Source organism: Chlorocebus sabaeus, chromosome 22 (assembly GCF_047675955.1).
Source record: "Chlorocebus sabaeus isolate Y175 chromosome 22, mChlSab1.0.hap1, whole genome shotgun sequence".
In the NCBI taxonomy this organism is placed as follows: Eukaryota; Metazoa; Chordata; class Mammalia; order Primates; family Cercopithecidae; genus Chlorocebus; species Chlorocebus sabaeus.
The window spans coordinates 81,711,132-81,736,950 of record NC_132925.1 but is presented as its reverse complement, the minus strand read 5'-3'; the positions used below and the strand labels follow the sequence as shown (position 1 = coordinate 81,736,950).

The following is a 25,819-nucleotide window of genomic DNA, read 5'->3' as shown; positions in this document are numbered from 1 at the left end:
GAGGTTTAATTGACTCCCAGTTCCACAGGGCTGGGGAGGCCTCAGGAAACTTACAGTCATGACAGAAGGGGAAGCAAACATGTCCTTCTTCACAAGGCAGCAGCAAGGAGAAGCGCAGAGAGAAGAGGGGGAAAAGCCCCTTATAAAGCCATCAGATCTTGTGAGAACAGCAGCATGGGGGTAACGGTTCCCATGATTCAGTTACTTCCCACCAGTTCCCTCCCGTGACATGTGGGGATTATGAGAACTACAATTTAAGATGAGATTTGAGCGGGGACGTAGCCAAGCCACATCAGTGGTGCTATTAGACAGTGGTGCTGTGGTGTGTAGATGGGAAAACTATGTCCTGTGGGCCAAATCTGGCCCTCTGCCTATTTTTATAAAGTTTTATTGGAATACAGGCCACACCCATTTATTTATGTACTGTCTGTGGACACTTTCACACTGCAACAATAGATCTAAATAGTTGCAAAGAGACTGCGTGGCCCACAAAACCTAAATATTTACTATCCAGGCCAGGCACGGTGGCTCATGCCTGTAATCCCAGCACTTTGGGAGGTTGAAGTGGGCAGATTCCTTGAGGTCAGGAGTTCAAGACCATCCTAGCCAACATGGCGAAATCCTGTCTCTACTAAAAATACAAAAATTACCTGGGCTTGGTGGTACTTGCCTGTAATCCCAGCTACTTGGGTGTCGAGACACGAGAATTGCTTGAACCCAGAAGGCAGAGGTTTCAGTGAGCTGGGATCATGCCACTGTATTCCAGCCTGGGTGATAGAGTGAGATTCTGCCTCTCAAAAAAAAAAAATTTACTCTCTGGCCCTTTATGGAAAGTTTGCTGACCTCTTCTATAGATGGTAGGGTACAGTAGAAGGTGTTCAAGCCAGGAGTAACATGAATGATTGTATTTATGGCCTAAGACGATAACTCTGGTCGTGGTGGGCGGGCCATGTTGGTGGAGAGACCCATTTTCAGTGACTTCCAAGAGTCAGCGTGAGAGATGACTGAGGCCTTGCCCTGGCAGGAATGGTTCCATTAATCTGTGTCTCATTTGACAAATGAGGAACTACAAATGGGAGCTACAGTTTAAGATGAGACTTGGGCGGGGACACAGCCAAACCACATCAGTGGTGCTAATAGACAGTGGTGCTGTGGTGTGTAGTGGGGAAGACTATGGCCTCTGGGCCAAATTTTGAAGTCCTTTTACTTTTTGGTTCTAAAAATTATTAACTGTAGCCAGAGTTGTTAACTTAATATGTCTTGGACCCCTTGGGCTCTCTGAAGACTGTACTCTTTCTTTCCATATTATAATATACCAATGATATTGAAATAGATATCAGAAATAAAATTTTTAGATATAGCGGTAAATGCACATCTCTATTAAAATGTGTAATAACAAGATCTAACAGTGAGTCTAATAACTACCATCATTTTCATGTAGCAGTGGCATAAAGGATAGTTTGTACTATATCTAAAACACTGTCACATAGCAGGAGAAGATTTGATTTCTTTGGTGATAAAACGACAGGTGCTGCTAATACACCTGTGTTTTATGGTCTTCCTTCATGATGTAAAGAAATGCTATTAATAAATTTTATTTATTTATTTATTTATTTATTTATTTATTTATTTGAGGTGGAGTCTTACTGTATCGCCCAGGCTGGAGTGCGGTGGCATGATCTCGGCTCACTGCAGTTGCCACCTCCTGGGTTCAAGTGATTCTCCTGCTTCAGCTTCTGCCTCAGCTTCTCGACTAGCTGGGATTATAGGCGCGCTCCACCATACCCAGCTGATTTTTGTATATTTAATACAGACGGGGTTTCACCATATTGGCCAGGATGGTCTCGATCTTCTAACCTTGTGATCCGCCCGCCTCGGCCTCCCAAGGTGCTGGGATTACAGGCGTGAGCCACCACGTCCTGTGACTAACTCAGTTATTTAACAATTGACTGTAATTTCTCAGCAATCAGTGTGTACTTGGAAATTGTTGGGATATGAGAAAATTAACCTATAACTCATTTTCTTTTTTCTTTGAGGCAGGGTCTCTCTTTGTTACCCAGGCTGGAGTGCAGTGGCATGAACAGGACTCACTGCAGCCTTGACCTGGGCTCAATCCTCCCACCTCAGTCTCCTGAGTAGCTGGGACTACTGGCACGTGCCACCATGCCTGGTTAATTTTTGTATTTTCTGTAGAAATGGGGTCTTACTGTGTTGCCCAGGCTGATCCTGAACTCCTGAGCTCAAGCGATCCACCCACTTTGGCCTTCCAACATACTGGGATTACAGGGGCGAATGAACCACCACGCCTGGCCTGGAACTTCTATAAATACCAAAGTTAGTAATTAGTGAAGATGATAGTCTGCAAGCACTGAATTATACTTCTATTAGTTTCAATTCCTTTCAATTTTCTAATGTTTTGTCCCCAGTCTGTCCTATCTGCCTCTACCCAGCTTTAGAAGTGTTTTGTTGGTTCCTGAGAAGGAGCTGTGCCTGAGGGGTATGAGGTTGCCCTCTGGGTTCAGTGAGGAGATTTGGGAAGAGTTTTGATATGTAGGCTTAGATGGAGTGACCCGTAAAGGGACCTGAGATTAGCTGATGGCCACTGGGCTAGGGAACAACTTAGAGGCAGCTAACAGGATTCAGGGAGAGTAGATTTGGTGGGAGAGAGTAGTCTAGGATGAATCCAATTGGGTTTTTATGGGTAGTTTGGTAGTTGGTTGACTGGGTGGGTCGTCCCTTGGTAGTTATTTGTTGATTAGTGGTTGTTGTTAGGTTGGTTACACTTACATTATAGTTGATGGAATCTCAGATTTGGATCTAATACCACATGTAAGTCGAGTGTTTTTTTTTTTTTTTTTTTTTGAGACTTTTTTGGCTCTTGTTGCCCAGGCTAGAGTGCAGTGGAACAATCCTCGGCTCACTGCAACCTCTGCCTCCTGGGTTCAAGCGATTCTCCTGCCTCAGCCTCCTGAGTAGCTGGGATTACAGGCATGCACCACCACACCCGGCTAATTTTGTATTTTTAAGAGATGGGGATTTCACCATATTGGTCAGGCTGGTCTCGAACTCCCAACCTCAGGTGATCCGCCCACCTCAGCCTCCTAAAGTGCTGGAATTACAGGTGTGAGCCACTGTGCCCAGCCAGTTGAGTAGATTTTATTAGCACTCAAGCTTCGTGGCTCATTGCTATTATTGTGCATATGAGCGTTTTATCTTTAAGTAGCATTAGGGATGCTACTTGGATGTTTTAGTTATTACAGAAATAATTTTTACTAACTTTTACTAAGTTCTCTTTCCTCTCCTGTGTAGGAAGTTTAGAGTGAAGTAGCAATTGGCTGGAGGTTCTGAAGGTTTCCCCCTTTCACATAATTTGATGTTCCAGTTGTCCACATCTGGATGACTCCCTCTCTTTCTACTGATGTAAGCAGTGGGCCAAATTATGGGGCTCCATCCCTGCATCTTCCTACTTGTCTAAATCTTCATCACAGACAACATATTGCATTAGAAGCTCTAAAGGAAACCTAGAAAGGAGGAGAAGCTGGTTTTAGCCCAAATTCCTCAAAATCATCACCCATTGTTTAAGAATTACAGTTTGCACTGGAACAATAAGATGTTCCTTAATGTGGTTTTTAAGTGAGTTGGTTGTCACCAGAATTTCATAAACACTGTGGCTAAGGATTGTGCAAAAGGGTGTGCTTCCCTTTAGCATCCTTAATTAGGGACAACATTTTGAAAACTGCTTTTTATTGTCCTTTATCTGCAAAACTTCTTGAATCCAAATAGCAAGATTCTAATTTCTTAATCACTGCCACAGAAAGTTGTAGCTTAGAGAAAGCTCCAATTCCTTATTTCCTGTCTTCCTTTTTTTGTGTGTTTATTGCCTGTGTCTCATCCTCACTCCTGCCAGTTTTATAGAATGTAACCTCCCAGCCTCTGGGAATGTTTGGAAGACTTGTTTGTAGAGGATCTGAAGAGCAGTTTAAAGTGGACTTACCCAAACTGCCTTCTGGAGAACATTAGTCTCTTTGAGATAAAACTTTTAAACATCTCCCAGTCCAATAGTGTTGGCAAATTCCCTGTGATACCGTAGCCCTCTCTTTGAGATTGTCAATGTACACTGGCATGTTAAAGGCTCTGAGAAGTCCTGCAGCAGTTAAAAAATTGTGCCTCCAGTTGTTTGGCCACTGAAACCCCTTTTCTGGAAAAACCAGCTAACATCTGGTAGTCTTTTCTAAGAGGTGGTACTGAAGATGATACTCATGTTACACATTTAAAAATTCTAACATGTATTTTTCATGTATTTATAAAATGCAACAAATATATCAAACCTGTGATTTCCAGGACATAATTACTTAAGCTAAGGAAAAAAGAAAACATGAGTGAAGGAAAAACTTTAGTAAATGGGCCAGGTGGTAAGAGGAGAGAGCCTTGTCTGTGAGTGTGGTCTAGGGGGTGCTGGACCTAGCTTTTCAGAGCTAGGTTCAGGCAGAGCTGCTCTGAGATGTAGACATTGCAGCTGGGGTTCTTGTTGAGCCGGGACGCAGCTTTTGACTCAGGCGCAGACTGTTTAGATGAGCTGGTCATAAAGAGCCCTGACTATGGACTGTGTCTCCAGCCACGGCAGCAGCTGGTGGATGGGGTGATGCCTTGTATATTCATTGTGTGTCGCTCGCCTGCCCTGCCCTTGGACAGTGCGCCTCAGGAATGTTAGAATGTGTTCCCCCTTTAGCAGCAAAGCCGATCTGCTGGTTACTTAGTCTGTTTATCTTACTACCACGAACGTTTATCATGGGCCAGAGTTCAGGGGCACAGTGATAAATCTCTTTTAGGAGGATGATGTAACTCTCAGCATTTTCCCCCTCCTTGGTTCTGAGTTTTTAAAGCCTTCGTAACACCATCGTGTCCTTGTTTGGGCATCTTCCTGTGTCTTGGGTCTCCAGGGTGAAATGGCCAACAGTGGATTCCAGAGTCATGGCCTGGGTTCAGATTCCTGCTCTGCTGCTTATCAACTCTGTGACTTTGGGTTTAATTGACCTATTCATTATTTTTCTTAATCTGGAAAATGGAGCCAACAGCAGTTCCTCTTAAAGCAGCTGTGAGGATTCAAGGGGGTAACTGCACGGGGCCAGGCCCTCGGGCTTCACCTCTCATTGGGAGATTGGACCTCTGCATAATGGACAAGCTCTCTTTAGGGTGCAAGTGAACGGGGTACAAGGGAGTTAGGAAGGTGGGTTTTTTTTGTTTTTGTTTTTGTTTTTTGGTGGCTTGAAAAACATGCCCAAGGCTGGGTGTGGTGGCTCATGCCTGTACTCCCAGCACTTTGGGAGGCCAAGGCGGGAGCATTGCTTGAGCCCAAGAGTTTGAGATCAGCCTGGGTAACATGGTGAGACCCCGTCTCTTTTGTTTTTTGAGATGGAGTCTCGCTGTGTCGCCCAGACTGGAATGCAGTGGTGCAATCTCAGCTCACTGCAACCTCCACCTCCCAGGTTCAAGCGATTCTCCTGCCTCAGCCTCCTAAGTAGCTGGGATTACAGGCATGTGCCATCATGCCCAGTGAATTTTTGTGTTTTTAGTAGAGATGGCATTTTGTCATGTTGGCCAGGCTGGTCTCAAACTCCTGATCACAGGTGACCCTCCCATCTTGGCCTCCCAAAGTGCTAGGATTATAGGCGTGAGCTGCCGTGCCTGGCTGACCCAAAAAATTAGCTGGGTGTGGTGGCAAACATGGGAGCTACATGGGAGGCTGAGGCAGGAGTATTGCTTGAGGCCAGCCTTGTCTCAAAAAAAACAAGACCTTGTCTCAAAAAAAAAAAAGAAAGAAAAGAAAAGAAAAACATGCCCAAAGGCAACCAAATGACTCCATCTTTTGCAATGTAATCTTCAACATCTACTCCTCTGGCAAGCTGTTTGGAAATGGCAAAGTCCATCTCCTGAGGCTGGGAGATTGCTTGTCCAGGATGGGTGTGTCTGGTGAGGAATGGAAGGCATTTGGATGGCCACTGAGAAAGCTGAGCCAAGGAGGTCAGAAAGACAATCAGGCAAACCCACAGAGTCTCCAGGTATTCCTTTGCTGCTAGGTAACATTGCACTAGCTGTTTAAACAAACAGGTGAAAGGCCATCACCCTACTACCCTGCCTCACCTCCATTCCTTGCTGCTCTTCCCAGAAGCAACTGTGCGGTCCGGGAATAATTTTTTGTCTTGTCCAGAGACAGTCTGTACATAGAGGAATTCAATTATATGATTTCTGTAGTACCTGGTACTCAAATTTGAACCTGCCATACACATTGCTTTTATCATTTCATAATACCTGTTGATTTTCCCACATTAGTACCTATAGATCCTGACAAGCAATTTTGTTAAGATAAAGATTTCTTCATATGTATATTACTATGTTTCTTTTCTTGGTGGTGTATGTCAAGATTTATTATAAAAGCAACAGGTGGGTAGGGCGTGGTGGCTCATTCCTGTAATCCCAGCACTTTGGGAGGCTGAGATGGGAGGATCGCTTGAGCCCAGGAGTTTGAGACCAGCCTGGGAAACCTGGCGAAATCCTGTCTCTACAAAAATTATGAAAATTATCCAGGCATGGTGGTGACCGTCTCAGCTGCTCAGGACCCGAATGTTCCAGCTACTCAGGAAGCTGAGTCGGGAGCCTGATCCTCAGAGGTCAAGGTTGCAGTGAGCTGTGATTGCCCCACTGCACCCCAGCCTAGGTGACAAAGTGAGACCCTGTCTCCCCCTGGCCTCCAGAAAAAAAAAAAAGGTAACATATGTAATTTAAATTTTAAAAATTCAAATTTTTTTTTGGACTGGGCATGGCGTCTCACGCCCGTAATCCCAACACTTTGGGAGGCCGAGGTGGGCAGATCACCTTAGGTCAGGAGTTCAAGACCAGCCTGGCCAACATGGTGAAACCCTGTCTCTACAAAAGCGCAAAAATTAGCTGGGCATGATGGTGGGTGCCTGTAATCCCAGCTACTTGGGAGGCTGAGGTGGGAGAATCGCCTGAACCTGGGAGGTGGAGGTTGCAGTGAGCCGAAATCGTGCCACTGCACTCCAGCCTGGGTGACAGAGCGAGACTCCATTTAAAAAAAAACAAACAAAAAAATTCAAGCAATGCAGAATAAATAACAATAAAATGAAAGCCCATCTTCCACCATCGGCTTCTTAGTTTTCTTCCTAGAAGGAGCCAGTGAGGACAGTTTGGTGTTCATGCTTCCAGATCTTTCTGTTCAGATGCAGTCATGACTTTTGAAAAACAGGATTGTACAGTTTATACTTTTCTACAAATTATCCCCTTGCCTTAATACATCATAGAAACCTGTTCATATTGGAACAAACAAACCTTTCGTATTCTTTTCACAGCAGCCTGTTTTCCTCTTGCTTGAATGTAGTTTATTTAACCACTTACTGTCAGGGAGGCATTTGTTTTCAGTTCTCCCTCCCTCCCCCCCAATTATCTTGCAATGTACTGCTTTAATGGCTAAAGATCACTTTAATATCAAAACCTCCCCCATCTCCCATTAGAAAAAGAAATCATGTTAGGGAACTTCAAATTGAATTTATGGACCTTGTGTTTAATTTTGTGTTAGCAGTGGCCCAGCCTGGCCCCTGCAGACTGTCCGGGAATGTGCGGGAGGAGTTGGGGTAGCCTGCACACTGGAGCACACTGCCAGTTCATTCAGCAGCTCACTGAGCAAGAAACATCTTGATTCTATCAGGCTTAATCCTGTGTCCCATTAGGGACCCAGCTCTTGTGGTCATTAGCAGATGGAATGCTCATCTGTGCTAGAAGGTAGAATTCTAGGGCATTGGGCTCTGAGTAGTCTTGAACCAGAATTGAATGGCTTGAATCCTTTTTACAATGCCGATGGGGAGGCACCCTTAGCTCCCAAACTTGTGTGTGTTATAATACTATGGCAGTAATAACAGTGGTTGCAGTAGCCCCCATGAATTTGATGGGACAATCATCAGGCAGTGCTGCTTGCTTGCTTTACTCCATCGTATCACCGCAGCCTGATGAGGTGAGGCAGTTACGACTCTCATTTTGCAGATGAGCAGACGGGGCACAGGGACTCAACCCACTTACGGTCACACAGCTAGTAAGTCACTGTGCTTGGGAGGTGAACCAGGCTTCTCTGACGCCCCAGCAGGACGTCTGAACTTCCAGCTGCCCCATCACTGACTGACTTAATGCTCCTGACTCCTGGGTGACTTGGCCACCAGTAACTTCAGCCAGCAACCTGCCCTTTCTTTGAGTGGGTTCCACCCATCCCTGCACCATGCTTTTTACTCTGGATGTTGGTGGCGTGGAATTCCACCCTTAAGAAAGAGGTCGTTCCCTGGGCTGAGAGAGTTCTTTGCAGAGAGCTCTGTTGGGATTGGGTGGGACGTGTGCTCGGAGGCCTCCTCACGTAATTGTGGGCTGAAAGGTCCAGATTTGGGGACATAAAGTTGTACCATCAGCTGAACTAAAGACAGGGCACAGGGAGGAACCATCCAGAAAGTGTCAGTGTAGGTAAAGCAGGCAGAGTTCCCCCTATCTGTCCTCTGAGGGACTCCTTTCTTGTGGCTTCCTCCCCTTCTGTGGTGATGGTCAGAGCCAGCGGTTATAAATTATTTGGAATTTTCCTCAGCTTGGTTCCTACTCAAGACTTTAAATTAGGAGTTTTGTTCCTTTTATGACTTCACAATCTTTGGGCAGGCTGCCATCTCTATAACAGGCTTATATGAGTTGTAACCTGAGGTGAGTTACAGGGGAAAAATGGAAGCGGATTTCTTCTCTTTCAAACCAAGGAAACCACCTTGATCTGACTTTGTAACAAAGCTCAACTTTTATAAGTTTGCAATTAAAGGATAAATACCTATCCTATTTATTATTATCATGAACTTTTTATCATAAAAGGGGGAAAAAACTCAGGAAACATAGCCTAGTATGAGGGACAGAAAGCCAAAAGGTTTTTTTTTTTTCTTCCTTTAAAAGGTCCTCAATGTCTTGCCCTGTGGACACCAGTTTTCATTATAATAATGCTGTTATCTCTTTGTAGAGTCATTTAAAGCCAATTTAACTTTCTCATTTAAAAGTATAATTGGTATTCAGCACAGAGCTGGGAGCAATTCTTTTGCCTCAGCCTCCCAGATAGCTGGGACTATAGGCACTCACCACCATGTCCAGCTAATTTTTGTATTTTTAGTAGAGATGGGGTTTCACCATGGCTGGTCTCAAACTCCTGAGTTTCGCCAGGCTGGTCTCAAACTCCTGATTTCAGTTGATCTACCCGCCTTGGCCTCCTAAAGTGCTGGGATTATAGGCATGAGCCACTGCACCTGGCTGGTAGTTAGGAAATATTTATTGAATATGAGAAAAGAAAAATAGAGCAAATTGAATCTTCAAGTACTATATGAGTAACTCTAATTTCTGTTTTCTGGAAAACACACAGGCTGACAGGTTTGGGTAAATAAGAGCAGAGCTGCATCTTCTCTCAAGTTCCCTGATTCCCTCAAGGAGTTATCTGAGAATAGCTCTGTGCCAAGCAGTGAGGCATGCATAGGGGACCTCTTGAATGGAGGGACAGCCCATTGTCATTAGAATCCCCAGTTCCAGCCAGGTGCAGTGGCTCACGCCTGCAATCCCAGCACTTTGAGAGGCCAGTGTGGGCAGATTGCTTGAGTTCAGGAGTTCAAGACTAGCCTGGGCAACATGGCAAAACCTTGTCTCCCCCCACCACACACACACACACACACACACCCCCACACCCCCATACACACACACACACACACACACTAGCCAGGCGTGGTGGCAGGTGTCTGTGGTCCCAGCTACTTAGGAGGCTAAGATGGGAGGATTGCTTGAGACTTGGAGGTTGATGGTTGATATTGCAGTGAGCTGTGATCGTGCCACTGCACTCCAGCTTGGGTGACAGAGCAAGACACTAGACCCTGTCTCAGAAAAAAAAAAAAAATCCCCAGTTCTCAGGGTGTAGTAGAGACTGAGTCAGTCATGGCTGAGACAAAGGGACTGTGCTTTCTATGCCTCCTGTGCCCTGTGTTTATATGGTTCATATGCTGCCTGTCCACCATGTTTTTCCCTGAGAGCCTCGGCAGCGTGGGCATCGTGGGAATGATTGGGGCAGGTGGAAATTCGGAGGCCCTGCCCTGGGGGGCAGAGAAGCCTGGCTTACCGCCCAAGCACAGCATGTAGGTGGATCACTTCTCTGTACTCAGTCTCCTAATCTCCAAAATGGGAGTCGTAACTGAGCTCACTTCATCAAGTTGTTATGAGATGATGTAGATTCAGGGAAGTAGCAAGAGTAGGAGTTTGGGCTTTGGCAACAGAGAGAAGTGAGTTTCCATCTAGATTCTCCCCCTATGTCACTTTTGGCAGTTGGCTTCACCTCTGTGGGCCTCTGTTATGTCATCTGTAAAATGGGATTCACCCTAAAAGCCACCCTCACAGGGTCATTGTGAGGATTGCACAAGGTGATGCAAGTGGCACGGGGCCTGGCCTAGGAGAGGGGGTGGAAGAGAGCGAGCTGCCGTTGTATTTTGGTTGCCGTAGATCTAAAGGAGAAGAGGTGTTTAGGAGTCTTTCCCAGGCATGGTTCCCCCTGCCTTCACCTATCACTCCTTTCCTCGAGGGATTCCCTGTGGGGTACACAGCCCCAGGGTGGGCCTGGCTGAGCTCACAGGAGCATGGGCTGTGTTTCAGGTGAGGTGGCCTCACCACATGACAAACTGAGCTGGAGTCAAAGGGTCATGAGGACCTCCATTCACAGCCAGTATTTATTATTTCAGCTGGAAATGTTTGCCGAGCAGTTGTAGCTGGAAGCTGTGAGCGAGACACAGACTGCCATCAGGCTGAGGCCTCCAGAGCTCATGCTGGGTTTTAACCTGAGCCTCTTGGGGGCTGGGCTCTGAGCTCCTCCACTCCTGCTCATGCCCAGGCATCCTTGGGGGCATTGAACTGTCAGTTGTCCAGGAGAACTGTGTGGCAGCAACAGAATGAGTTTGTATAGGTATCTGTTGCTTTGAGGTCTAAAACTTAGTTTAGAACGCAATTGCTTTGACCATTTTGGAGTGTCTATCCTTTTTTTCATCTTCTTTAATCTTTTTTATTTTTTTTATTTTTTTTATTTTTTATGAGACAGAGTTTTGCTCTTGTTGCCCAGTGGCAACAAGAGTGCAATGGCGAAATCTCGACTCACCACAACCTCTACCTCCTGGGTTCAAGCTGTTCTCCTGCCTCAGCCTTCTGAGTAGCTGGGATTACAGGCGCCTGCCACCGTGCCTGACTAATTTTTGTATTTTTAGTAGAAACGGAGTTTCACCCTATTGACCAGGTGGGTCTCAAACTCCTGACCTCAGGTGATCCACCTGCCTTGGCCTCCCAAAATGCTGGGATTACAGGCGTGAGCCACCATGCCCTGCTTCTTTGTTTTCCTTCTTTAACCTTTCTAACAAGAGGTTAGAATCCTGGTTTTAACTTTTAAAGGATTTTCCAGTGATAGAAAGTGGTAAGATAGTTACTATATCCTAGGCCCTTTAGCAGACCCATCTCATTGATCATGGGTGGATTTGTTGTTGGATATCAAGTAATTCTCAAAATTTTACCTTTTCAAAAGTGGCATTGAAAATAAAGGCATTGGGTGATGAAAATGGAACTTTTAAATACAGCGATTCCTGTTAACCAGAAATAGGGTGTCTGGGATAATTTATGAAGCAGTACACCGTCATAGATTCTATGAGCTGAAAGTTCACCAAACTCTCTATCCCAAAATAAAAATAAGGTATTTATGAAGTGATTCGTTCCAAATATTTGAGGCAAAAATTGTCCAGCAAGTGAGCGAGAACAGAAGGAATAGTTGGCAAAGTAGGGAATTTGAAGTCTGAGGTTATGCATAAGGAATGTGTTATGGGCCTATAGTAGAAATCTCAAATCAGGGATTAGGGAATGTTTACTCAATTCTGTTGTGGAGAAATCCTGGCCATCACTCCCCCATGCCATGCCCAGGGCAGGCATTGCTGATCTTCACTGCCTCCATTCTCCATACCCTGTTCATGGATGACATTTCTAATGCGTTTTAGCAGCCTTTTTTTGCTGAATCCAGATGTGGCCTCAGAATCCTTCTCAACACAGTGTGCTAGCACCACTTGGCGCTCCTGATCTGCTGTATCATCCCTTGAAATACTACTAACATAAAAAGACCTGCCAAGTCAACGCTATATTATCTGAACCCTTGACACAGTGGTGGATAAAAATTAATTCAGACACCTTCTTTGTGATCTTTGAGTAGTTCATGAGCAAGAAAGAGAACTGGAAATCCAGCCAACTTCAGTCCCCTTGTCTACTTTTATTTTATTGTGGTTTATGTTTTCTCTCACCAGTGGAGATAGGCCCATGTGACTTCTGGTCTTCCAAAGCCCAGAGAACATCCCTACATTATAGTTCAACCACCACTGTAACAGAGGTGTTTTTTTTTTTGTTTTTTTTTTTTTGTGAGACAGAATCTTGCTCTGTCACCCAGGCTGGGGTGCAGTGGTGCGATCTCAGCTCACTGCAAGCTCTGTCTCCTGGGTTCACACCATTCTCCTGCCTCAGCCTCCCAAGTAGCTGGGACTACAGGCACCCGCCACCACACCCGGCTAATTTTTTGTGTTTTTAGTAGAGACGGGGTGTCTCAATCTCTGGACATCTTGATCCGCCCACCTCCGCCTCCCAAAGTGCTGGGATTACAGGTGTGAGCCACCGCGCCAGGGCAGAGGTTTTCTTAAAAACAATAACAACAAAAACAGTTGTGGAAAGCATGTAAAGTATGGGTTTTTTCAGTCTTCAGTCTTCAGGTTGGCAGGGCATCTGGGACCCAGGTTCCTTCCCTCACCTTTCTGGGCCTCTCCTAGTGCAGGCCAAAGCCAGTTGACTGCGCTGTCCAGGCTCCTGACTGGGAATCGGGGAAAGAGTGCATGAAGCAGGCACACCCACTGTTCAGGTCCTGAAGCTGTGGTTCGTTTCCTACCATTTGTTGCCCATTTGAAAGACAGGCACACCACTGACTTCCAGGGGAGGCTGGCTGACCATCTAGGTGGAAGCTGCATGCCTGGGAGGGAGAAGGGGATGAAGGATCTTCGAGGCCACAGATAGGCATCAGTTGTCAGGGCCTTGAGTCTGCCTTGTTGGCATGCAGCATTTTATTGGATCAAGGCCCTGGAGAAAATCCCTGAGCAGGAGGAGATAAACCAGTTTGGTCCCCTTCATCCTACCCAGGGGCCTCTGGGGTACCTGAGCCAAAGTGCACAGTTCATTGGCTGTGTGGATGGAAGGGCTGTGGGACTTGAAAATGTGACTCCGGTCCTGGGCAGCTGACCAGGACAGCTGACCGACATGGTCCTCGTTAACCTGCTCTCCAGGGAGATGGGTTGCATCTGCCTTGGTTTTGACTGAGGACCTGAGGAGAGCTGTTAGCTGTCCCCGCTTTGGTTCAGAATGCCCTTTTGTTTGGACAGCTGAAGCCTACAATTCAGCCATGGTTTGTTTGGGCTCAGAAAACAGGCAAGGATGGAGAGAAACTGCAAAACTGACCTGGACTATCAGTGAGCACCAGGTCCTGCTGGCCTGGGGTCTGGATGCAGGAGATCTGACCTTTTCAATGTGGGGTGGCCTTGCAGCAGCTCTTCACAGGCTGCTGCTGCTGTAGGCTCATCCAAGCAGCCAAGACAGTCAGGATCTATTCTAGTTTTGCACAGAGTTGGACATAGAAGAGGCATTAGCCAGGTCAGGAAAGAGGATGGGTAAGGAGTTCCAGGCCAGGTGAGCATGGGGCAAGGTAAACTGGGATGTTAAGGAGGGACCAGTTTGTGACCAGCCTGGGCAACACGGCGAAACCCCGTCTCTATAAAAAATTAAATTAGCCAGGCGGGTGGCATGTGCCTGTAGTCTCAGCTACCCAGGAGGCTGAGGTGGAAGGATCGCTTGAGCCCAGGAGGTGGATGTTGCAGTGAGCAGAGATTGTACCATTGCACTCTAGCCTGGATGACTGAGACCCTGTCTTAAAAAAAAAAAAAAGGGGAGGGGCCAGACCCCCAACCCATATGTGCTGCTTTTCTCTTTCAGGGAGGTTTGATAAAATATCAGTAGTTCAATTCTTTTTTTTTTTTTTTTTCTCTCTCTCTGAGATGGAGTCTCACGCCCAGGCTGGAGTGCAATGGAGTGATCTCGGCTCACTGCGACCTCTGCTTCCTGGGTTCAAGTGATACTCAACCTCCTGAGTAGCTGGGATTATAGGCACCCACCACCATGCCTGGCTAATTTTTGTATTTTTAGTAGAGACAGGGTTTCACCATATTGCCCAGGCTGGTCTCGAACTCCTGACCTCAGGTGGTCTGACTGCCTCAGCTTCCCAAAGTGCTGGGATTATAGGCATGAGCCACCGTGCCCAGCCCATAGTTCAGTTCTTCAGGTGGTTCTTGGTGCTGCATGTGAGATCTCTGCAAGGACACGTCTGAGCTGCATGGTTTAGAAGGTCAGCATGGCCCAAGACCCTCAGAGCAGCACTAAGAACCACCTAAAATTCTTTCTCAGACATGTCCTCCTTGCAGAGACCTCACGTGCCCCAGGTTCGCTGCAGCATTAGAGGTCAGCCTCCCCTTGGAGCAGGAGCAGGGGCCTTGGAGGTGGCGGTCATGGCCCTCCTAATGAATTGCTTGACTCAGAGAAGTGACAAATTGAACATTTCAACCACCTGTTAATTCACAAGGTACTTCTTTTCATTTCTTTTTGCTTGCACAAAACACTTGGAGTGTGTCTTGTGGATGTCTGGCCCTAGGGAAGAGTGTTTGGCACATAGCAGGTACTTAAGTATTAGGAAAATGAGGATGGAGGGAAAGGAGGGAACATTATTAAGCAGCCAACTGTGAGACAGGCATTGTGCTTGACTCTTTCTTTTTTCTTTTTTTTTTGAGACAGTCTCGTTCTGTCGCCCAGGCTGGAGTGCAGTGGCGTGATCTCGGATCACTGCAACTGCGCCTCCTGGGTTCAAGTGATTTTCATGCCTCAGCCTCCCCAGTAGCTGGAATTACAGGCGCCTGCCATTATGCCCTGCTAATTTTTTTATCTTTAATGGAGACAGGGTTTCACCATGTTGGCCAGGCTGATCTCAAACTGTTGACCTCAGTGATCCGCCTGCCTCGGCCTCCCAAAGTGCCAGGATTACAAGTGTGAGCCACTGTGCCCGCCTGACACTTGGCATTCTCTAACCTACCGACTCCTTACAACAGCCCTGGGAAGTAGTTGACTGTGGCCATTTCTATTTGGTAGATGAGGAAAAATAAGGTTCAGAGATGGATTGTTCAAACTTACGTATCTAGTCAAGCTGCTGGTTCCTGAGCCTGTGTTTGCAACCTCTCCGCCATGCAGCCTCTCCGGGTGGTAGAGATGAGGGGGCAGAGTGCACAGTGCATGGCATCTTGTTCCCCAGATGGCCAAGTCTTAGTGTGTCTGTCGGCTTGGTAACTTGTGTCAAGCACATACCCCATCTCTGTCTTTTTTTGAGATGGAGTCTCTCTTGGTCGCCCAGGCCAGAGTGCAGTGGTGCCATCTTGGCTCGCTGCAACCTCTGCCTCCTAGGTTCAAGCGATTCTCCTACCTCAGCCTTCCGAGTAGCTGGGACTACAGGCACATGCCACCACGCCCAGCAAATCTTTGTATTTTTAGCAGAGACTGGGTTTCACCATATTGGCCAGGATGGTCTCAAACTCCCGACCTCGTGATCTGCCTCCCTTGGCCTCCCAAAGTGCTGGGATTACAGGCTCTCTCTCTCTCTTTTTTTTGAGACAGTCTTACTCTGTTGCCCAGCTTGGAGTGCAGTGGCGTGATCATGGCTCACTGCAGCCTTGATCTCCTGGTTCAAGCAATTCTCCTGCCTCAGCCTCTCACGTAGTTGGTACTAATGATCATTCACCACCATACCTGACTAATTTTTTAAAAATTATTTGTAGAGACAGGGTCTCCCTATGTCACCCAGGCTCTGGTCTTGAACTCCTGGGCTCAAGCTATCCACCTGTCTCAGCTTTCCATAGTGCTGGGATTACAGAGATGAACCGCCTGGCCTACACATCCCTATCTCTCCTTGATTCTTCTTCTTCTTCTTCTTCTTCTTTTTTTTTTTTTTGAGACGGAGTCTCCCTCTGTCTCCCAGGCTGGAGCGCAGTGGGGCAATCTTGGCTCATTGCAACCTCTGGCTCCCAGGTTCAAGCGATTCTTGTGCCTCAGCCACCCAAGTAGCTGGGATTATAGGCACATGCCACCATGCCCACCTAATTTTTGTATTTTTAATAGAGATGGGGTTTCACCATGTTGGCCAGGCTGGTCTCGAACTCCTGACCCCAAGTGATCCTCCTGCCTCGGCCTCCCAAAGTGCTGAGATTACAGACGTGAGCCACTGTGCCCGGCCTCTCCTTGATTCTTACAGTCACTTTGTTGGCTGTTTCTGACGCAGCAGCTACCTGCCTTATGGCCAAAGGATGACCTATTCCTTCCCAGGAGGGCAAAAATGTGGAATAGTGTCTGTCCATGCCTCTCCTCATGGGCCACCACCTCAGCCACCCTGGTTAATCAGTAACAACCAGGAGAGAAGCTGCTGGAACTGACCTCTGGGAACTCCCTGGATGGTTTGGTGCAGGAAAGTAGTAGGCATACACATGGTAGCGTGGATCTGGGCCCTCCTGATGTGAGTAGAGAGGTAAAAGGCCACCATCTCCCTGACCTCTGGGGAACTCGTCCACAAATAAGATGTTTCCAAGATGCTTCTGAAGGTTGCCTAAAAATAGCCGGTTTCCACCCCCATAAATGCATCCGTTCCAGAATGCTCCTTCACCAGGACCAGAGAACTGATTTACAGAAGTGACATGAAAATATTCCATCCCAGAATTTGTAGTAGCTCAAGTTAAGTTTCTAGCTATTAAACAAAACAAAACAAAAAACACCCACCCTGTTCACTTATAAGCAGCACTGAGTAATTTTAAGTAGTTTGAGAAAATGTATGTGGTTTTGAGGGTCAGGGTTGTCCAGAGCCAGGACCAGTTATGTGGGAATTATGATTGGCTGGATTTGAGGAGGAGAAACCCATGGCCCAATTCCAACCCACTGAAATCTAAGCAGATTCTAGGTGGTTGGGCGGACCTGGTAGGCGTTGGTTTATTTTATTCCCGAAAAAGGCCCTCGAGCAACTCATGGGCCTTACATGGAATCCTGCTGAAAGGCTTCCGTCTCATCTGGCCTTTTCATCTTCTTAAGGTTCTGCTCCACGTTTTACCCTTGGCGTAACCATGAGGTCTGAAAAGCGCGTCATCTATGTGATGGTCAGACGTCGTTGACCCTGTGATGCTGTGTAACATTTCATTTTCGAGGCATGGGGAGTCTCCTATTTCATGTAGATGGGAACCTGGAGGTCTTTGGGCAAGTTGCCATCTTTTTATTGTTCCAAGAGTTTGGTGAAGCGTTTGAACCTTCACCTGTCAAAATCAGTTTTGGAATGAGAACTGCTCTCTCTGTAGCTCCTTAGAATAGCAGACGGAAGGTATCATTTATCCCAATGAGACCATAAAGGGGGCTTTCCCATGTGAACACCCACCTTGAATTCGATTGGAAACAGAAGTTCTGGGCATTGTATTTTTTGTAAATTTGGCTCAGACTTCAACTGGGTCATATTTCCCCCAAAATCTTTTCAAAAAAGACTTGTATCTCATTCCTTTTGACTAGCATGTGTAAGCTGGGTAAAAATAGAGCAAGCTGATTTCATGTTAATGATTTCATGTTAGGTTTATGAATCAAATCTGCGAGTCTGCTTTTGAAAAGCATTTAACATGTAACTTGGGAAAGTTAGAGTTTTGCAGACTAATGCCTGTGGCCCGATGAGACTTCATAGCTCCATCCAATCCCTCCTGGTGCAAGAGATCAATGCCTTGAGGGTGCCTGGCCACCACCATTACCCCGACAGTATACCCACTATTTATTTATTTATTAATTACCCTTTTGAAGTTTGCTCTTCTCCCTTTAACTTAAAGGAAATTGGCATGAGAACTTGTTTGATCTGGAATTTCTGATAATCAGTAGGTAGTAACTCTGTAATCAATCGCACTTCAAAACAACAACCAAATAACAGGATAGCTAATCCAAAAAATTCAGTCATGGTCAAGGACTTCCAACTCAGGAAATGTCTGGTCCCGTGGGGTGAATTCCTTGGATAACCAAGTTCTGTGCAGGGCCCGGACTTTTATGCAGACCATTCATTGCTCCTTGATTGACCACAGGACCTTAAAAGGGAGGGCTGGCTTCATGACCACATGACCTGTGTGCTCAGAAGGGCCCTGTGCTTGATTTATTGCTCTGCTGTTGCTGTCTTGAAGTTCTTAATTTTTTTTTTTTTTTTGGCAGTAGGGAGTTGCAGTTTCAAACAACACTCATTTATTGTCTCACAGTTTCTGTGGGCCAAGAGTCCAGCCATGACTTAAGACCAGGTCCTCTGCTCCAGGTCTCACAAGACTACAAGGAAGGTGCCATCTTAGTTGTGTTTTCATCTGAATGCCTAACTAAGGAAAAATCCACTTCATTCAGATTCATTCAGGTTCATTCAGGTTTTTAAAAGAATCCGTTTCCATGTGATTGTCTCACTGATGGTCCCAGCTTTTTACTAGCTGTTGCTTGGAGGCTAACCTCAGGTTTTAGAGGCTACACTCATATCTCTGCCACCGGGCCTTCTGCATAGGCAGTTAATGACACGCCTGCCTGTTTCCTCACAGCCAGCAAGAGAATCTGTCTCCTGTCTGCTAAAGTGGAGTTTCATGCATCATAATATGGTCATGAGAGTAATAGCCCATCACCTCTGCCATTGTTCTATTGGTTAGAGTAAAGGCACAGATTTTCCCCACACTCAGGAAGAACCCATGATATAAAGGCTTTCAGTAAAGGAGACAACAAACAGAATATGGAATGATCAGAATTACTCTTATGACCCAGACCAAGAGCATCAGCATTACCTGTGAATTTATGGGAAATTCAAATTCTCCTGTTTCATACGCGGCCTGTTAAATCAGAAACTTTAAAAGCGAGCCCAGCGTTCTGTGGTTTAACAGGTCCTTCAGGTGATTCTGACACCTGCTAAATTTTGAGAACCACTGGTCTAGAGGCAGGCAGGTCTTGCTCCCCTAGGAGTTAAGTTTGATGTATCTTCTGGTAATACTGAGAAATGAGCTGGGAAATGGTTCCAAAATCAGGTTATCCTCCCCAGGATCAACAAGACTCATGCTTGCAAAAGAGAGCGAAGAAGAGAAACTAAAAAAAGCAAGAGGCTGTGTGTGAAGCCAGATTCAAACAGTTAAAGACAGCAACACATGGCAAAAGATGGGAATTTGAGGAAGTGGGTAGTGAAAGCAATTCTTGAGCTAAATTACAAGAAAAGACAGTGAATTTGTATCTGTTTCCTGTATTTAGGGGCCTGGCTTAAACGTTAGTGATACATTTGGGGAGTAGAAAATGGATGTTGGTGTGAAGTTCTTAAGTTTTGGACATGGAACTCTGTATTTTCATTTTTCTCTGAGCCCCATGAATTATGTAGACAGTCCTGCTTTGAAGTTATTATTTATGCAGTTCATTATAGAGAAAGTCCTCGGGAACCTTAACTTTGAGTGAGGATTGCTTGAATTAGTTTTTCTTACCAGCCACTCCATGATACTCTTTGTTTTTTCCAGGTTAGATGATCAAGTTTTATTTTGACTGAATCTGCAACTGCAAAATTAATTCTGATTGATTAATTAAATTCTGATGATTTCTCTCTGATGGTTTGTGTGTGGGCTCTTAAAGAGGGTCTTTTGTTGCAAGAAGATAATAACAATAATCAGGTTAATTAAATAAAGCTGTCACCCTTTCAGTTTTGAGTGGCATGCCACGCACCCCTTATCAGCATGTGAGTTGCTTTTCATGTGGTTGTGGTTGGGTTTCATTAAGTGTAGTTTGGCATGTGTTCAACCAGCGTTCAGGTGGCTCTTGGTGGGTGGCTGGGGAGACACAAAGATGCAGACAGCTCAGTCCCTCCCCAGCAAGTGGTTTCAGTTCTGGAGTAAGGTGGGAGCCCAAGGAACTCACACGTAAATGCTGGTGGGAGTGAAGTGCCACCAGCTGTAGAATCTGGTGTCAGAATTATGAGCCACGAGTTGTCCCACAGGAGGATGGGTGAAGGTCTTCCCATCAAAGGAATGGAGAACACACGAAGAGGTCCAGGGGCTCAGGGCAAGATAGTCCAGGAACGAGGAGTCTTTGAGCCTGCAGTATGGTGAGTGGGAGTGGCAAGAGTGGAAAGCGGATCAGATGGGTGTTGTGTAGGTTCTGAGGTGCTATATGTTTAAGAACTGACTGTGTGTAGCAGGGACCCTGGTGAATTTGGAAGCACAGAAGTACCTGACGAGAAAGATGGTACCTCTTTCTCCGGGAGGCAGAGGTTGCAGTGAGCCCAGATCGTGCACACACGCATACACACACACACACACAATCTGGTACATTGTATACTACCAGGTTAGCAGGTTGTTACCTCTGGGATGCAGTCACTCCTTTTTATCATCTATATTTGTGAAATGATTTCTTTCAGTTTTTGAGACAGCGTCTCACTCTGTTGCCCAGGCTGGAGTGCAGTGGCGTGACCTTGGCTCTCTGCAACTTTGGCTTCCCGGGCTCAAGCGATCCTCCAACCTCAGTCTCCTGAGTAGCTGGGACTACAGGAGTGAGCTGCCATTCTTGGCTAATTTTTGTTTTTTTTTGGTAGAGAGGGAGTTTTGCCATGTTGCCCAGGCTGGTCTTGAACTCCTGAGCTCACAGCAATCCTCCTGCCTTGGCCTCCCAAAATGCTGGGGTTACAGGAGTGAGCCACTGCACCTGGCCATTATTATGGAAAATTTTAAGCATACAGAAAAGTAGCGACAGTGGTATCTTACGTGCTCATGAACCCATGATCCAGTGACATCCGTTAACAGCATTTTGGAATCATATTTCATCTCTTCTTGTCCTCAGGTGTTTTGAAGCAAATTTCAGCATTACATCCTTTCACTCTTAAGTATCTCAGTATGGTTCTCTAATAGTTGAAGACTCCATTTACATTTATATAAGGAGCATAATTTACACTTGTGTAACCCAAAGGACTGACCAAGCCTGTGCCTGTCTCCGCAGATAGCAAAGCCATTGTGGATGGGAACCTGAAGCTCATCTTGGGTCTGGTGTGGACGCTGATCCTCCACTACTCCATCTCCATGCCCGTGTGGGAGGATGAAGGGGATGATGATGCCAAGAAGCAGACGCCAAAGCAGAGGCTGCTGGGGTGGATTCAGAACAAGATCCCCTACTTGCCCATCACCAACTTTAACCAGAACTGGCAAGATGGCAAAGCCCTGGGAGCCCTGGTAGACAGCTGTGCTCCAGGTAAGTGCCCAGGGCTGCCTAAACCATCTGTCCAGGATGGGGGCATGTGGGTCCCAAACATTCTGGTTTTCAACAGGAATGCTATCTTTGCCTTGATTGACGTATTTCTCCAGGTCTTGGCCCATTATAAAACGGCTAAGGAAACTAAAACTGGCTCTGTTTACCCTTCCAAGGGCAGATCTTCTAGATATATCCATAGACATGTTTGAGCATCAAGTTGAACCTTTTATCCAAATTCCAATGAAGGAGTTGGTGCTTAGAAGCAAGACTTGGGTTTAGCTTCCAGACTCCAAAATCCTGTGTCTTCCCACATTGGTGCTCAGTTTCTTGTTGGATTTGGAGAAACATTTGGTCCTATTAGGTGGCTTGGCATGAAAATCTAAAAACTTCCATGGAGTGGAAAGTACCCATTTTTATTAACCACTGGTTTGACTATATATGGCATTCTCCACCCTTTTCTTTCTGTGTTACTGTGAAATAGCTCTTGGTCAGGATTCAACTGGAGCCTTTTCCACCCTTGATGGGCTGCTTATTTCTTAGTGGCTGAGTGTATATGAAGGTTGTAATTATTCCCACTGGAGGGTTTAGACTGATGGGTAGAAAGACCAGAGCCAGAGTTTACACACACCCCCCCAAAGTTGATTTTAATTAAAAAAAAAGGTATTAATCATATTTTCCATTTACTGTGTATTCTGTATTTACTGGGCACATTAGTATTTAGTTAGTTAGTGGTTCTTGACATACTCAAAGCAGAACTAGTGTAGTTGGGTAGGGGAGGGCCGAAGGCCTCATTCTTCCTTGAGAGTCTATAAGTTGGTGTCATCCAGGAAAAATTTAAAGTGCAGCATTAATTGATTTCCTAATATCCTCTTTTTTTACTTCCATTTAAGGACACATTTTAGGATACCTCTTTCCAATTTAAACCTGGGAGTTTTTACTCTAGTCCTTTACCTCTTGTGCTTATAAAGCCTTTTAAGATAATTCTAGGTTTGCACCTTTGAGCAAGTGGGTTTTTGAATCACACAGGATGCTACTCTAGACTTTTTAGGTATATCCAGGAATAGAGTTAAAAAAAAAAAAATCCCTCCTGCATAAAGGCACCGGGCTTTTTCCAAGCTTTGTTTATTTTTTAACACCACTCCTTCAAGGAATGGATAATCCCCATCTTCATGCAAGAACATAGCACCCGGAGGAGAAGTCTCAGTGATGGAGGATATTTTATACCCTGGCACACTCATACCTGTGATACTTTTTGCCTATTAAATATATGATTTGCTCAGATTTTAAGAAAAAATCATTCTCTGAACTAAAAGAACAAATGGGGTTAGTTTAGGCACATGGTTGCCTTTAATCTCTTTGGTCAGCTAATGCTAAAAGCATCTTTTGTGTTCTGTTAACAGGTCTGTGCCCAGACTGGGAATCCTGGGACCCGCAGAAGCCTGTAGATAACGCACGAGAAGCCATGCAGCAGGCAGATGACTGGCTGGGTGTCCCACAGGTATGCACAAGTGTGCCAGGTCCTGTGAGGTTGCCCCCACCACTAGCTTGTCCTGTGGGTGCCTTCCTGGGTCAGGGAGGCAGCCCGACCTTCTTGGCATTGAGACTTAAAAGAGAGCATTGCCTGTGATGCGCTCTCATCTTCCTCAGTTTACCCATAATAGTAGGTTCTTATTGACTTAGGTGCTTATAGATCTTAGTGTGTTGGTTTAATGTAGATCATCCAGAAATTTTCATATCACTCTTCTTTGTCACACACTGGCAAATTTCCTAGTATTTCTTCTTTAAATATTTTGAAGGCTATCTTTAAACCCCAGACTACAAATATGAACCCTAACTATTAGGTTGAGCCATAAGAAATTGATAGTATTTGACCATTTTTCAATCTACATTTTAAAAGGTAATTTTAATCCAGTAGCTTAGGAAAAGTCACAGGACTTAAAACTTTTGGTTTTTTTTTTTTTTTTTTTGAGATGGAGTCTCGCTCTGTTGCTCAGGTTAGAGTGCAGTGGTATGATCTCGGCTCACTGCAGCCTCCACCTCCTGGGTTCAAGCAATTCTCCTGCCTCAGCCTCCTGAGTAGCTGGGATTACAGGTGCATGCCACTGCACCTGGCTAATTTTTTTATTTTTAGTAGAGACAGATTTTACCATGTTGGTCAGGCTGGTCTCGAACTCCTGACATTGTGATCTGCCTGCCTTGGTCTCCCAAAGTGCTGGGATTATAGGCGTGAGTCACTGCGCCCAGCCGATTTAAAACTTTTAAAAACATGTAAGCCAGGATAATCCACCATTAATGGAAACTCTGGAATAATCTCTGTCACCCATAATCCTATCACAGGAATATAACAAGAGGACTCAGAAATCAAGTAAGTCTTGGATACCATCTACAGTAGTCACATTGCTTAGTTGAAGTCTGATCTTCCTAGCTGGGAGGAAAACCAGTGTTTTCTTTCCAGAAACTCCCTCTAACAGTTAGGCACCATGAGTCCCGTGTGCAAAGGCTAACCAGGGAAGATTGCAGGTAGCCAGTGCCATGGGACTGATGGCCTCGCTATAGGCTGCATTGAGGTCTGAGTTCAGTGTATTTTGTAACAGGGTCCCTTGGAAGGTAGAACAACATGCCTGTTTCTTTGGTTTGGTTTTGGAGTCATGTCTCTCCTACATGGCCCATTTGTTTCTTGGCTCGTCCACTCAGGAAGTGGTGTGGTGTGTTTTTCATCTCCGCTTAAACCTAAACCATCTCCTTTTTACGTTCATGTGATGTTGGCATGGGTGAAGTTGTTGAAGGAGCTGCCGGGAAGAAATGCCAAATCAACACACATCCTACTTTTTATGGAACGTATTGAAGGCGACTGTTCAAACCCAAGTAGCTCTTTTGTTCCTGCAGGCTAATGGTCAGAATGTTTTCTGGTGCTTTTTATCACATGGGGAGGGAAGTTGGACACATCTGTTGTTCGTTGCACATGGTAAACCTGGTTCATGAGACAGAGCCTCTGTTCATCCGAGGAAGTGTGATTTACCTCCTTAGCACCATTACTGGAGGCAGGGAGGACTCTGCATGCTGTTTAGGGCTGGGTCAGGTGATGGTACTGAAATTGAGGTGGTGGCACCTTCAGGGAGGTCACCTGTCCAGGATGGGTCTAGTCTTGCTCCTAAACTGAATGTCAAGAGAAATTCACCCATTCCTTATTTATTTATTTATTTATTTATTTATTTATTTATTTATTTATTTATTTGAGATGGAGTCTTGCTCCGCCACACAGGCTGGAGTGCAGTGGCACGATCTCAGCTCACTGCAAACTTCGCCTTTGAGTTACAAGCGATTCTCCTGCCTCAGCCTCCCGAGTAGCTGGGACCGCAGGTGTGTGCCACCGTACCCGGCTAATTTTGTATTTTTAGTAGAAATGGGGTTTCACCACGTTGGCCAGGGTTGTCTTGAACTCCTGACGTCATGATCCGCCCACCTTGGCCTCCCAAAGTACTGGGATTACATGCGTGAGCCACTGCACCCAGCCTTTTTTTTTTTTTTTTTTTTTTTTTTTAAAGAGACAGTGTCTTACTCCTCTGTCACCCAGGCTGGAGGGCAGTGGCATGATCTTGGCTCACTGAAACCTCCACCTCCTGGGTTCAAGCCATCCTCCTGCCTCAGCCTCTCTAGTAGCTGGGATTACAGGTGTCTGCCACCACACCGGGCTAATTTTTGTAGTTTTAGTGGAGATTGGGTTTCACCATGTTGGCCAGGCTGGTCTCAAACTCCTGACCTCAAGTGATTCTCTTGTCTCGGCCTCCTAAAGCAATGGGATTACAGTCATGAGCCACCGCCCCGGCTTCCCTATTTTTTTAATGGCTCCTAATATATTGAGATCACATGTTTAATATTTACATGTCATTTCTTTTTTATTTACCTTTTTTAATTAGTAGAGTTAATGCAGATACAGACCATGAATATATGAGCAAAGGAAAAAGCTGGTTAACCTGTGCACTTTTTTGTAACATGCACAGGATGACTGTGTGTGCTTCTTTCTTCATTTTCCCAACTTGCTATAGTTTATCCTTTTATCATTTTTGAAAGCTTTGACCAGAGGAGTAAATGGACTTTTGGGGAATGGGGAGGACAATGAACTTTTGGAAGTTACATGCAGAATTTTTTGGAGAGGGGCCCCTAGCTTTCAAAGGGGTCTGCAATTTCTCAAAAATGGTTAAAAACACTGATGTTGGTCTGTTGGTTTAATGTAATTTCACTTAATCGAGAAGCTGACTCAGTTTCCTAATATTTGTAGTGCTTGATTTAAGAGGCATTTGCAAACACTTCAATAGTTGCAAAGTGATGTGTTCTGGGTGTTCATCCACCATGTCATTAT

The 25,819-nt window shown here is 45.5% G+C and overlaps 1 protein-coding gene across 3 annotated transcripts in view; it reads left to right on the top strand.

Moving 5' to 3' along the window:
- The window catches only part of FLNB (filamin B), a 163,376-nt gene that overhangs the window by 47,244 nt on the left and 90,313 nt on the right, over nt 1–25,819 (top strand). For all 3 annotated transcript variants that reach the window (XM_007984767.3, XM_007984766.3, XM_007984765.3), the window contains exons 2-3: nt 21,211–21,459; nt 22,860–22,957. In XM_007984767.3, coding sequence (XP_007982958.3) covers nt 21,211–21,459; nt 22,860–22,957 — 347 coding nt within the window. The remainder of the gene's footprint in view (nt 1–21,210; nt 21,460–22,859; nt 22,958–25,819) is intronic.